Here is a 12,616-nt window from a genome sequence, read left to right as displayed (position 1 = left end):
TCCCTTCCACTAGTCCTTCCAACCTGTTCTGACCCCCCCCCTTTTCCCCATCTTACCTTGTACCATTCCCTCCTCCCCCTCTTCTTTTTTTCTTCCCCCTTTGTTTGTACAACCCAAAATAAAATAACATCTACATGGTACCAAATTGACACGAAGTTGAGTTTATATTGTAAAGCACTGTGAGAGAGTGTCATATATATATATTGCTCAATTTATTTGTGCATCGGTAATCTCACTAATGTACCTTACAAGAATTTTGTTATTCTGTAATATTGTTCAAGATAAGATGTTACTAATAAAATGTATTTAAAAAAAAAAAAAAAAAAGAAAAACCATAAACTGCTCTGAATTTTTTTTTACTGATTTTATATCCATATGTCTGTATACTATAAAAAAGGGTGTGTGGTACCTGTGAACTGTTTCTCCCTTTTTGGAAAAACTGTTGCATCTACATAAGCCATTAGGATATATAGTTTTGGATTGTGCAGTTTTTATATTGCAAAAAGATGTTTTTTGTTTTTTTTAATGAAACTATTTGGGAATTTTATCTAAGCCGAATGCTGAATATATAACAAATATTAAGCCCATGTGTTTTTGTGTAAGCCAAAACTGCAAATTACTAAGGAGTGCCTATCTATTTTTAATAATTTCTTAATTGCCTATTTGGCATATAGAGATCTGAACATCATGAGATTTTGTTTATTCATGACCTTGAAATGGATATCTGGATGTTAAACTTACTTTATAAACACCTTGACTAGCATCATGACACGTTTATTGATTTATTAAATTCAAACTCCTTGATACATCTGACAATATTAAGCTTGTTAACACTACAGCACCTGCAGCTGTAGATTTGTTTTCAATATTGTTAATTAACTATCTTTTGTTAATATATATTAAGCTTAATTGGTCACTGTAGTGAATATGAATGGGTATGATGGCAATATAAACCAGTAAGAAAAGTGGGGGACTAGGGGGAGGGGTAATTTTTGGCTTTTTTGTAAGATTGCCCAATTTTCTTATTTATTTTTCCTTCTAGAAAGTCATAGATTTTGTGACAGAGTTCAAGATGCTTACACACTACGTTGCTGCCCACAGGTACAAATGTGAAAACTCAAAATGTGATTCAACATGTGTGAATATTGCTTGAGTAATATTCATTGCACAAAAATGCAACTCCTGTTGCGAGCAGCGAGGCTAATAGTTCAAGTGATTGTATCGTTGTCCAGTGTCAGTGGTAGCAAGTGTTATATCTCAACAAATCATGATGTGCCTACTGGTAATAATCCACTAAAAAGCAGTTATATCAAAATAAGTTTATCTGTGACTAATATATTTTGAAGTGCATAGTTTCTCTTGTAATAGATCAACTAATGTGTGTGTGTGTGTGTGTATTTATATATTATATACTTTAATATATTTGCATCTAATATTGATTGACAAATATATCTCTTTCTAGGTACATGGTGTAGTGAATGATACCATTCATTTTGTGAAGAACATCATTGAGACAGAGCTCAATAGTGCAACAGACAACCCTGTATCTTTTTACATGATGTGACGAAGGTTATATAACCCAATGCTTATGCGCTGTCTAGCATTATTCTTAAGCCACACACACACACAATGGCCAAATAAATGACCGGATTGTTTTCTTATATTGCTATGGATGTTCATGGCCAAAGTAGCCAGGCTGACAAATGGCTCCACAGCAGCACTATATTTCCTGTCGCCCTATGTCACATACATAGGCTGATGAGGACATTGTGACATATATGTCTCCATTCTGCTCAAAATAACCTCTGATCATAGAAGGAGCAATTGTTTTTGGGCCCACAAATGTGGTAATTTGGAGCCATTGGGATCTAAGTTGACAAATTGGCCAGTGAAATTAGTGCCAGCTAGGCTAGGTACACTGGAGCTTTTTCGTGCAATCATCATGCAAAACAGTCGACATACGACTGTTGGTTCAGATGTCTGCTTAATCATACATGCCAACTCTCCTGGAAAGTCCGGGAGACTCCCGAAATTCGGGTCAGTCTCCCGGGCTCCCAGGGGAGCTGGCATTTTTCCCGGATCCAAGATTTCACTTGACGCGATTCTCGGTGAATCACGTCATTTTGGAGGGCGGAAGGGGGCAATCACAATCACGTCATTTTGGCCCCGCCCCCGCGACGTACAGTACTGTTTCACGGGGGTGGGGCCAAAATGACGCAATTGGCATTGCCCCGCCCCCTTCCGCCCTCCTGCCACGCCCCCAACTCCCGGAAGCAAGTTTCCGGGAGTCGGCAAGTATGTGCTTAATGTGTATAACTACATAATGGCCTAAAATTGCCCCAAAGTGACGATTGTCGACCAACTGGCGATAGTTCCTCAAGCTGTGACTCCTTAGGGGGGTGTGTATGTAAATTATTGATGCCTGTACCTCTCCCATGTGGTGTGGTGTTCACATGTTACTCTATTGGTAATTGGGTGCATCTAATGGTAAAGCAATAGTAACTGTCTACTGCATTGATGTGCAATAATAGCATGTCTGTTTAATTATAAACCTTTGTCCGTATAGTCTACATTAAAAGCATGTAGCTTTGTCTTCTATATATGTGTATTGCATATATATGAAATACCAAAGATGTGTATTAGATTTGTCTGCCTGCATAAATATACAACTGTGTACATGTACTATACAAGTAAACCATGTTTCTATGTTTTATATAGTTGTGTATTGTATATTATTTCCCTTTGGGTCTGTACTTGCAGTCTTCTTGCCATAGCGAGTAGCAAAAGAGCGGTTGCTTGTTGTTCAACAGTATCCATAATAGTAAAAGAATTCGTTCCTGTGCAGTAACGTACATACACTGTACACAACTATGTGTTACAGAATGACTGAAGAAAACTTGTTTCCTACTCCTTTTAAGAGTTTTTAGGTGCTTCTTAATGAACATGCTCAGCCCATTATTTAAATTTCTTGGGGATATCACTACAGGGACCACATTTGTCGTTTCCGTGTGTACAAAATCCAAATCTTTTAACACAGTATGGCTGGGAGAAGTCGCTGCCCGGCCGCTCGGTCTTTAATTAATAGTTTAAAACATGTCTATTGTGTACGCATGAATCACGTGAGCGATCGGATGCTCAGTCGATTGTAAAATCGTTGTAGATAACACTTTGGTGGGAAAATTCTTCAGTGTGTATCTAGCTTTGGTCCTATAACTAATTTACGACCATTGTAAATTTCAAGGTTTAAGGATGTTCTAGAGGCTGTCCTCAATCCCAGATTACAGGAATGAAAATGGAGTGCTGGCCTGGGGGCCTCCTTATTGTGTAGCGGTGCTAGTTAGATGGGGTGCAGGCGGACCTGCTCCACATTAAGCTTGTCCTGCTTAATGTGCAGGCATCTCACATTAGTGGGACCAAACTGAAAGTGCTGGAGATGAATGAAGATGTGGACTGGCACATTGCGTTACTCATTGTTTTTAGTAAATCTTGCTCTAAATTTTTGGTTTCTTGCTCTTCAGTTCAGAAAAACAAGCAGTTTTCTTAACCATTCCCTAAAGATGGTTTTTGCAGAGAGAGGAGAGACCATTTCAGGTGGGAATTTTCATGGTGAATATCCTGCAAAGGTAACATCTCCTCACCCTCCTTTCCTTTGGCTATTCTTGAATAAATCCACAGATATTGTACCTTTTAAAGGAATTGGCAACTCTTTGACCTTGTGTGTTTTACAGGCCTTGGATTATCTTGCCATCGGGGTCCATGAACTTGCTGCAATTAGTGAGAGGAGAATTGAAAGACTCTGCAATCCCTCCCTTAGTGAGCTACCAGCGTTCTTAGTTACAGAGGGTGGTCTAAACTCTGGCTTTATGATCGCACATTGCACAGCGGCAGCCCTAGGTAATAAAATGATATAATTCAAGTCTAGTATCGCTTGTGAAGGCTGTATTCCCAAATCTAGGAAAGAGGGGTGAATACTTGTTCTAAAATCATATACTAATGATGTATTTCACATACTCTTAACAGTTACAGAAAATGTACTAAACACCTTCAGGCCCCTTGTATTGTTACAACCCACAAGCTTCAATCAGTATTGGTCCAAGATGCATGTGGTGGCTGTATTTAAAAAAAAAAAAAAAAGTGGTGGGTGAGGGGATTCCTAGTTTCAAATATTGCAATGCTTGTTAAAGTGGCAAACTGCAGCATAGTAAGCTAATTTGGCCATTCCCTATGTAAATTATAACTATTCATAACTCTGCACCCCCACTTAATATACATGTTATAATGATATGTTTCCTATATTTTGTACTAGGACTGCCATTAGACAGTGCTATGCTATTTAAATTCCCTCACCTTTGTAATGAGAGACACAGCCCATTATAAAAAGCTTAGCATTATGTACACTGAATGATTACATTAGGGCCAGATAAGGGAACATTTTTATTGCATTTGGTCACCTTAAAAAAAAATAAATAAAAAAAAAAAAATGCCTCCATAGGCATTTTAATTGTGAAATCTCTAAAGGTTCTTAAAGATGTTGCCTACAATGTGAGTGCTGAGGGTTAATACATGGTATGGTTATGTGTGCTATAAATACTATGCAGATGACCTCACAAAACTCTTCATCATATATGGTCCATGTGAAATCAAGCTGGTTTAGACGAAATGCAGTTAAACGATACTATCCAAACTTATTCACCAGAGGAGTTTCTAAAGAGTGTTTTTATTTTGTTTTCCCTCAAATTATAAATATGTACATTAATAAATACCTAAAAAATATGAGTGTTGAAGACACTAAATAATACAACAAAATATTGTTATATAAGTATCTATAAATATGCACATGCTGCCCTCTGTTATGCATCTGGATAATTATATTTTGATCATAAGCTGAACACATATATGATGATAGAAGATTAACCCATCCATGCACCAAACGCAAACAGGGTAGAGAAAATAGTCTAATGCCAGACTTGTTGTAAATGTAAAATATATATATGTGTGTGTGTGTGTGTGTGTGTGTGTGTGTGTGTGTGTGTGTGTGTGTGTGTGTAATCATTGTAAATCAACTGGCATCAGGCCTACAACTTACCTGCAACTAAACCACAAAAAGTTCCATGTTTTATTAATTTATTCCAGTATTTTGATTGCTGTTTCTAATCTTATTAACAAACAGTAGAAGTTTATTATGCAAATCTCCATTATCTGCATAGGCTTAATCTCTTCTACGTGTAGAGAAGGAAAAGCTATGTGCTATTTTTTTGTACTGACTGTCCAGAAGAGCCGCAGACTGTTTCTGTCAATCATTAGACCACTGTACCAGATTTTTGTGCAGCTGGCTATCAAGGCTAATGGCTTTTCCATGAAAATAATAGACATCTGTTTTACTGTTGGTTTGTTTTTGTCTGTATTTATGAAAATACTCCCTCTGAAAAAGAGACAACAACAATGCCTACAGTGTTCATTTTTGATCGCATAGTCACACATTTCTATATTTAATTTAACTACAGATACAAGATTGCTTTGTAATATTTATGATAGCCAAGTATGAGACACATGGGGGTAACTGCCAGCAGTTTTCTGGTTTAAGAAGTGTAGGGCAATCAGATCTGAAATAGAAGTTTTAAAACTTTTTAATATTCTGCAAATGTTTACATTTCTACCCATTTGGTTAGATCTTGCTAAAAATGGCTAAAGGAAAAAATCTTATTTAAAGTATAATGTACACTTAGGGCCAGGGGCTAGGGGGCATATGCCCCGGGCCAGTCCCATAGTGGCTACCTTGGGCTGAGTCACTGGGCCCACCTGCATTTTACTTCCTTTTAAATAGGCTGCTGAGTCGAGTCTTGCCCCTTGGGCTGAAATTTGGCAGCCCTCCCCTGCTTAGGGCACTAAATGATATCACAATATGTGCTGCTGTTAGCATTTTTTTCATACTAGCATTTGCACTTGCAGCAGGGAACACTTGCCCTGTGTCCTATTTTATCAAAGTTGCCTGCATCATTTAATTGCATTCAATGCAGGGGGTGGGGGGGCAATGAAGTGCCCTCAATTGACCTGCCACCGACCACAAATGCTTGTTACCATCACACGCAAAAGCATCTGACATGCGCTGCCACTGGAGAGATCTGTATATATATCATGAGATAGATATATTTACTGAATAACATTTATTTGTGTAAAGGATGGAGAAAATACTATTTCAGTTGCTATCTCTGACACAGACTGGTTACGCCAACCCTGCAAACAGTCCTTACTCTCTGTGAGCCCTGCTCAGCTCATGTTTGTGCTATTTGTAAAACTCATGATTATGCATTCATGGGTTATGTATATTCGCTGACGTTTTCTACTACACAAAAAGGGACATGACTTGGATACAACTCATTTGAGCACATTGCTCACACAATGTAACCGGCAGATAGAGCTCTGGTGCTTGTAGGATCCCCATTATATACTATTTTGTAAAGCTGTTATTTAGACTTATGTGTTGTATTTTGTGTTAATTTATTCCTGCATATGTGGAACTTGAATCATATCTAACTTTTACACAGCAATGACTGACTAATGTATCACTCTCTCATTATCACCGTGTTTCTTTTTGCTCCAGTTTCTGAAAATAAGGCTTTGTGTCACCCATCTTCCGTGGACTCCCTCTCAACCAGTGCTGCTACAGAAGATCATGTGTCTATGGGCGGCTGGGCAGCAAGGAAAGCCCTAAGAGTCATTGAACATGTAGAACATGGTAGGATTCCATTTATAATGAAACATGTTGCTATATAAAGTATGTCATCGTCTGGGTACAGTTTGGTTGTGCTTGTATTCTAAATATAGTCCGCTTCCCACACAGTTATTGTTTACAGCACTAGACAGTGGAATTAAATATTTCAGAAAGACCATCGTCTCTTCAGCTTGTATTTGCTACTGGGTCTATGGTTTTGGCTACTTCTAACCTTTAATGATAACGAATAATATTAAGATTGCTACGTGGCCAATATCCTAGACTAAGCATTATATTTGTAGGGTTATACTAAATGCATAATAATTAGGGGTGAATATATAAATATTTTTGGGAAGTCTTTGTTCACCTCAATTTTGTACTATTCAAAAAGTATATTTAGCCCAATATGTTACCAATAGGAAGAACAATTGCCCCAAAATCAGTCTAAAAATCAGTCTAAAAGTCAGGTTATATGGCTGATGGGTGTCCTGAAGAGTAATTGTGTTTGGGCTTTACTTAGTTGACAAACATACCTGTAGATAAGAATGGATTTTACATTTTAAAATGGATTTTTTATATATTTTTTTTAATACATTTTGGACTTAAATGGCAGCTTGTATAAAGAATTGTAAGCTGGCACACTGATCTGTAGTCTTAATATTTTTTCTACTGATTCAACTCTAACAAAACCTCTTTTAAGCTGTTTTGGCTTCAATTACTGAAGTGTAAGGAGAACAGACCTTTTGTACATCAAATTGCAATATTAAGGTGCAGTCCAAAATGATTTTATGAAGTGTTTTTTATTGAGCAAAATACATAAAATTAATGTAGACTACCAAAATGTTCTTGTTGTAAGACTAATGTTTGTGACCTTTACAGACCTTTTTATAATTCTATGAAGCACAGTAGCTTTTATAAATGTCCATGACCTGTTAATTGTAAATAAGTTTATTTTTTTCCTCTTTTCAGTGTTGGCTATTGAGTTGCTTGCAGCCTGCCAGGGAATAGAGTTTCTACGCCCTCTTAGAACCACAACTCCATTGGAGAAAGTCTATGACCTTGTACGGTCTGTAGTTAGGTAAAAGCAAACAATATCTGAGTTTGTATGTTGAAGGCCTATATTTTGTAGTAGTTAATGATCACTAAATGTTCCATGTTTTGCCTTTTTTTTTTTCTAGGCCTTGGCTGAAGGACCGTTTCATGTCCCCAGACATCGAGATCATTCACAGATTACTTGTTGACCAAAAGGCAAGAGGATTTATGTTTGAATATTTTGTTACATACTCTCTACAATATATACACACATTGAGTATGGACATTGTTATAAATACACACAGTACAAATCTGCAGGTAACTTTGGGTTGTTCATCAGCATGCCCTGTGGTTGTCCATTAATGATTGCATCTCTGCACTGGTTCTAAAGAAACTAGATATAAGAGCGCTTTTGTCATAAATTCCATATGAAATGGTAGCATTATTAATGCTCCTATGACATACTCGATCCCAAAATCATACTTTTATATGGGAAGTTTAAGAAACTACTTTTTGTTTTGGGGCCCCACAGCCAAATTGGTAGATTGCAATGTGTAGACTAATAATTGTACTGTATTAATTAATTTTCTTGTATGTAAACTGTGCTCTTAAATACCATGAGGCACTAGTAATCCTAATGCATACATCCTGTTTATTGGTCTCTGCGTTGTTTTTTGGTATGGATTTAGAACTTTCAAGATACACTGGCTCTTCCAGATCTAATAAGATGGTTTTACTATGGCACATGACCAACCTTTATTTACCAGCGCATCCCATGTGCCCTCCGTTCTCATCTGAAAGAGAGAAACATGTAAAGTGCTGTAATGTCCGTTAAATAAGTAATTGGTCACTGACTAATTAGTACATTGAAGAACTATGCATAGTTGGGTAATTGGATCATTGTATTTATTTTTAAATTATTAACACAATTTGTGATAAGATTACATTTTTTCTATAACTGTTATTGGTCATACCTGTAGTCCTGATTCTAGTCTTATTTAAGCCCAAATAACTACTAGGCAGGGCCGGATTAAGGGAATGGAGGCCCCTGGGCTAAGAGCGCCTCCATTCCCCCGTGAGGCCCCCAATGTGAGCCACCCGCCGCCCCCCCCCTTCCCCCAGTGAGGGCCTCCCCCCCCAAGCGCTTACCTGTCAGTCCAGTCCTCCGTCCCCGGCGCGCTGTAAGCTCCTTACTGAGGAGATCTCGCGAGAGTTCACTTGCGAGATCTCCTCAGTAAGCAGAGTACTGAGCGCCGGGGACAGAGGACTACAGTGACAGTCCTCAGCAGCATTGATCGGGCTGGGGGCGCCCCCACCCCCGAACCGATCAATAATGCTGCTGCGGACTTTGAAGGGCCCCCTGGATGCCCGAGGCCCCTGGACTATAGCCCAGTTAGACCTCGGGTTAATCCAGCCCTGCTACTAGTTCATATGGTTTTGTGAATAACTCGGGTTTATATAGCGTTAACTGATTCCTCCTTTGAACTAATTGTATTTGTGTTGTGGTCTCCTGGCTTGTGAGACCATGCCTGGCACCTGAGGGGAAAAACAGTTATGAGAAGTAGAGTAAATTATTAATGTACTGTACACACTCTTTAGATGGAAGCAAAGCTAGCATGTAAAACATTGGCAAAGGACTCTGATCCAAGTAACTAAGTACATATTTATTTAACCAAAAAGTGTCACAGCCACAACACTAGCTTCAGCATTTACTTATCTTTCCTTATTGACCCATGATATATGGTAAAATGAGAAGCTGGGAAACATCATCAGTCTGTAAAGAGAGCTGCAATACTCTGTTTGTGTGGTTCCAATAAGTATCTGTATATTAGGAAAAATGGAAGGTGATTATCCAAATATAACTTGACTATTTTGAATCCAACCTTTCCATCCTGGCGGCTTCAGCTGTAACAGAGCAGCTCACATTACATTGTGTAACGGCTAAGGCAGTTCTCAGTGCTCACAGCATTCTTAATGCTGGCAGAAATGGTCATCAGCTACTGTACTTTAGCTAAACACTAGAAATGCCTGAGATTTGGTTGAAGATGCCAAAATTGCTTCCACCCAAGTGAGCTACTGCGGGGAAAAATAGTTTTTATCAGTCCTCTTACACTGAACTAGAAAACTGCTAAATATATTCATCTATCAATACAGTCAGTCAAAGAACACCCTCAATAGCATTAGCGGCTGATTACCAAGCATGTTAATACAAAGGTGCCCCCATCTCCATTACATTGGAGGTGGGGCACAACATTACTAAAAACAAAAAAAACCACACGCTCACTGGTAGGGTAGGGTGGCAGATGAGAAAATATTTCACACTCCCCTGTCTAAAATAAAAGCAAGATCAAAACCAAACTTTACAGGGAGTCATTTAAAGTATATTCTTTTTTTGTTGTTTTTTTTTAATTGATTTAATGCTGTCACTGTGACAACTGTATTTCAATCTGGGACTTCAGTAGTATTCCAATTAGGATTTTGGGTTTTCAACTATTACCTGAATTCTAGATTGGCTCTTCTCCACAGTAAACTGTTTTTTAGCATAGATAATACTTCAACAACATATACGATTTAGTGTGGTATTGAAAATAATGCAGTATGAAAGCTGGTGCTCAGAAAAAAGTGAATGCTCCGGGTAACAGCTTCTGGCTGGTCAGGTTATAGCATCTTTATCTATTTTACCAGTTTTATAAATGCAGCAATTGTCTTTAGCTACAACCAGTATCTGCAGATGTATTACTATATGCAGGAACGGGAGAACTCATTCTTTCTTTGACCTTGTTCCGCTACATGCTCAGTAGTGCCTCATCTAGAATACTGTGTTCAATTCTGGAGGTCATATCTACAGAAGGATATAAATACATTAGAAACTGTACAAAGAAGGGCAACTAAAATGGTGCATGGTCTACAGCACAAAACTTACCCGGAAAGACTCAAAGATCTTAATATGTACAGTTTGGAGCAGAGAAGGGAACATGATGGAAACTTTCAACTATATCAAGGGTTTGAAGAATGTTTCCCTCCTGTACCTTGTCCAAAGGAAGAGAAGCATTAGAAGACGAGGACATGCACTGAACTGGTCGGGAAGTAGGTTCAGAGGAAACTTGAGGAATAACTACTTCACAGAAATGGTAGTGGATACGTGGAATAGTCTCCCATCAGAGGTGAAAGAGGCTAATACAGTAGAGCAATGTAAACATGCTTGGGATAGACATAAGAATATGCTTATAAACAATAAGGGATCAAATAAGGTTTAAGGTTGCCATAGCTTAATAAAACAATGGGCAGACTAGATGGGCCAAGCAGTTCTTATCTGCCAACAAATTCTATGTTTCTAAATAATCTGTTTTTAGTTGTATCCTGAAATATGTGTAAATGATGATTTTTGACTCTTTCTTCATGTTAATAATGGCTAAAATGGCTTTCTCTTGTAGATTTGGCATGTGGCAGAACCATATATTGAGAAATATAGAGTGGAGCACATTCCTGAATCCAGACCAGTGTCTCCTACAGCCTTCTCAGTGGACACCATGACCTTGAATTGTATGCACGACGACCATTGTGACCTAGAGTCCACAGGATAATTATTATATCTGATACTCGCATAGCATGCAAAAAATATACTGTTTTGTGTCAATACACGATCACTGCAGTGGTGCAGTGAAGAGTTTTTGATGATGGTAAAACACAGTGGTTCCAAACTTATGTCAGTGCAACATTTGTAACATAGTAAAAAGGCCTTTACAATAAAAATCTAAACTCAATAATAAATATTGTACTATAAATATGTGGTGCAGTAATTCCTTTTGCCAAATAACAGTGTTAAGTGGGGTTTTTTTGGCATCTGTTTTATTTTCATGGTTTTGTGCTGATAGATAAAAACTACAAAAGCCTTAAAAGTGAGGGGGGGGGGGGGGGAGAAACAAAACGAGGCATTGAAAAATGGTAACGAATAGGGTCTAAATCTAAGGGTGCATACACACTGCAAAACTGGACCGACATTGTTCCATAGCTGAACGAGATTTTTAAACAAGATGACCATCTAGCTCAAACTGTACTTTGGAATGATCATTGTTCCTGGGTACACAATATGGGGCCAATCATTTGTCGTCTGATTGGCCCAATAATCTACTCAAAACATTGTAGTGTGTACCCAGCCTAACAGTAACTTTAGGGAAGATAAGACCAAGGGTACAACAGAAGGAGAATCTCCTTGTATCTACATGACTGCATTAGATTATTTCTTAGGTGTAATCCCTATTTACATAGTGTTCTTGTACTAATGGAGGCCTGACTGTGGAGGAAAAATGCATATTACCATCATACAAAGGGTGGAGAAGGGAGGGGGATAAAAGGGACTTGTTAGTAAGGGAATATTGAGTTGTGATGGAACAAAGAGTGTGGGGTGGTATTTTGGCAGAGACTTAAATATGATTGTAGGTATCAATTGATTTAATGCAGTCAGAGGTCCTCATAGTAATCTGTCTAAGAAGACCATACGCTATGGACACTGATGAAGCAGGTTTTTTATATATTGAAGACTATGAGTTTGCTATATTGTACTAGAGGGTGGAGGCTCGGGTTTCTTCCAGTGTGCTGCATTCAAAATTATTATTATTCATTTATGTAGCACTTCCATATTAATATTCTCTGTACAGAGAATAAATCATTCACATTAGTCCTTGCCCCTTTAGAGCTTAGTCTGAATTGGGGCCGGATTTACCGCTAGGCAACCTAGGCACCTGCCTAGGGCCTAGCGGCTCTCAGGGGGCCCAGATGGGTGGGGGGGACAAGAAGAAGGAAAAAAAATAATTTGCTGCCCCATCCCTGACTCACGGCACCTGAACCCATCCCCCCCCGAGGGGTCATGTG

At 38.4% G+C, this 12,616-nt stretch overlaps 1 protein-coding gene across 1 annotated transcript in view; it reads left to right on the top strand.

Moving 5' to 3' along the window:
- HAL (histidine ammonia-lyase) overlaps positions 1–11,529 on the top strand; it is a 32,632-nt gene extending 21,103 nt beyond the window's left edge. The window contains exons 13-20 of the mRNA XM_075209428.1: positions 1,043–1,101; positions 1,463–1,543; positions 3,558–3,623; positions 3,729–3,894; positions 6,602–6,736; positions 7,682–7,790; positions 7,891–7,960; positions 11,179–11,529. Coding sequence (XP_075065529.1) covers positions 1,043–1,101; positions 1,463–1,543; positions 3,558–3,623; positions 3,729–3,894; positions 6,602–6,736; positions 7,682–7,790; positions 7,891–7,960; positions 11,179–11,328 — 836 coding nt within the window. The 3' untranslated portion in view covers positions 11,329–11,529. The remainder of the gene's footprint in view (positions 1–1,042; positions 1,102–1,462; positions 1,544–3,557; positions 3,624–3,728; positions 3,895–6,601; positions 6,737–7,681; positions 7,791–7,890; positions 7,961–11,178) is intronic.
- Positions 11,530–12,616: the final 1,087 nt, after the last annotated feature.

Source organism: Mixophyes fleayi, chromosome 4 (genome assembly GCF_038048845.1).
Source record: "Mixophyes fleayi isolate aMixFle1 chromosome 4, aMixFle1.hap1, whole genome shotgun sequence".
Taxonomy (NCBI): Eukaryota; Metazoa; Chordata; class Amphibia; order Anura; family Limnodynastidae; genus Mixophyes; species Mixophyes fleayi.
Note: the sequence above shows the minus strand (reverse complement) of the source record. Positions and strands in the feature narration are given on the sequence as shown.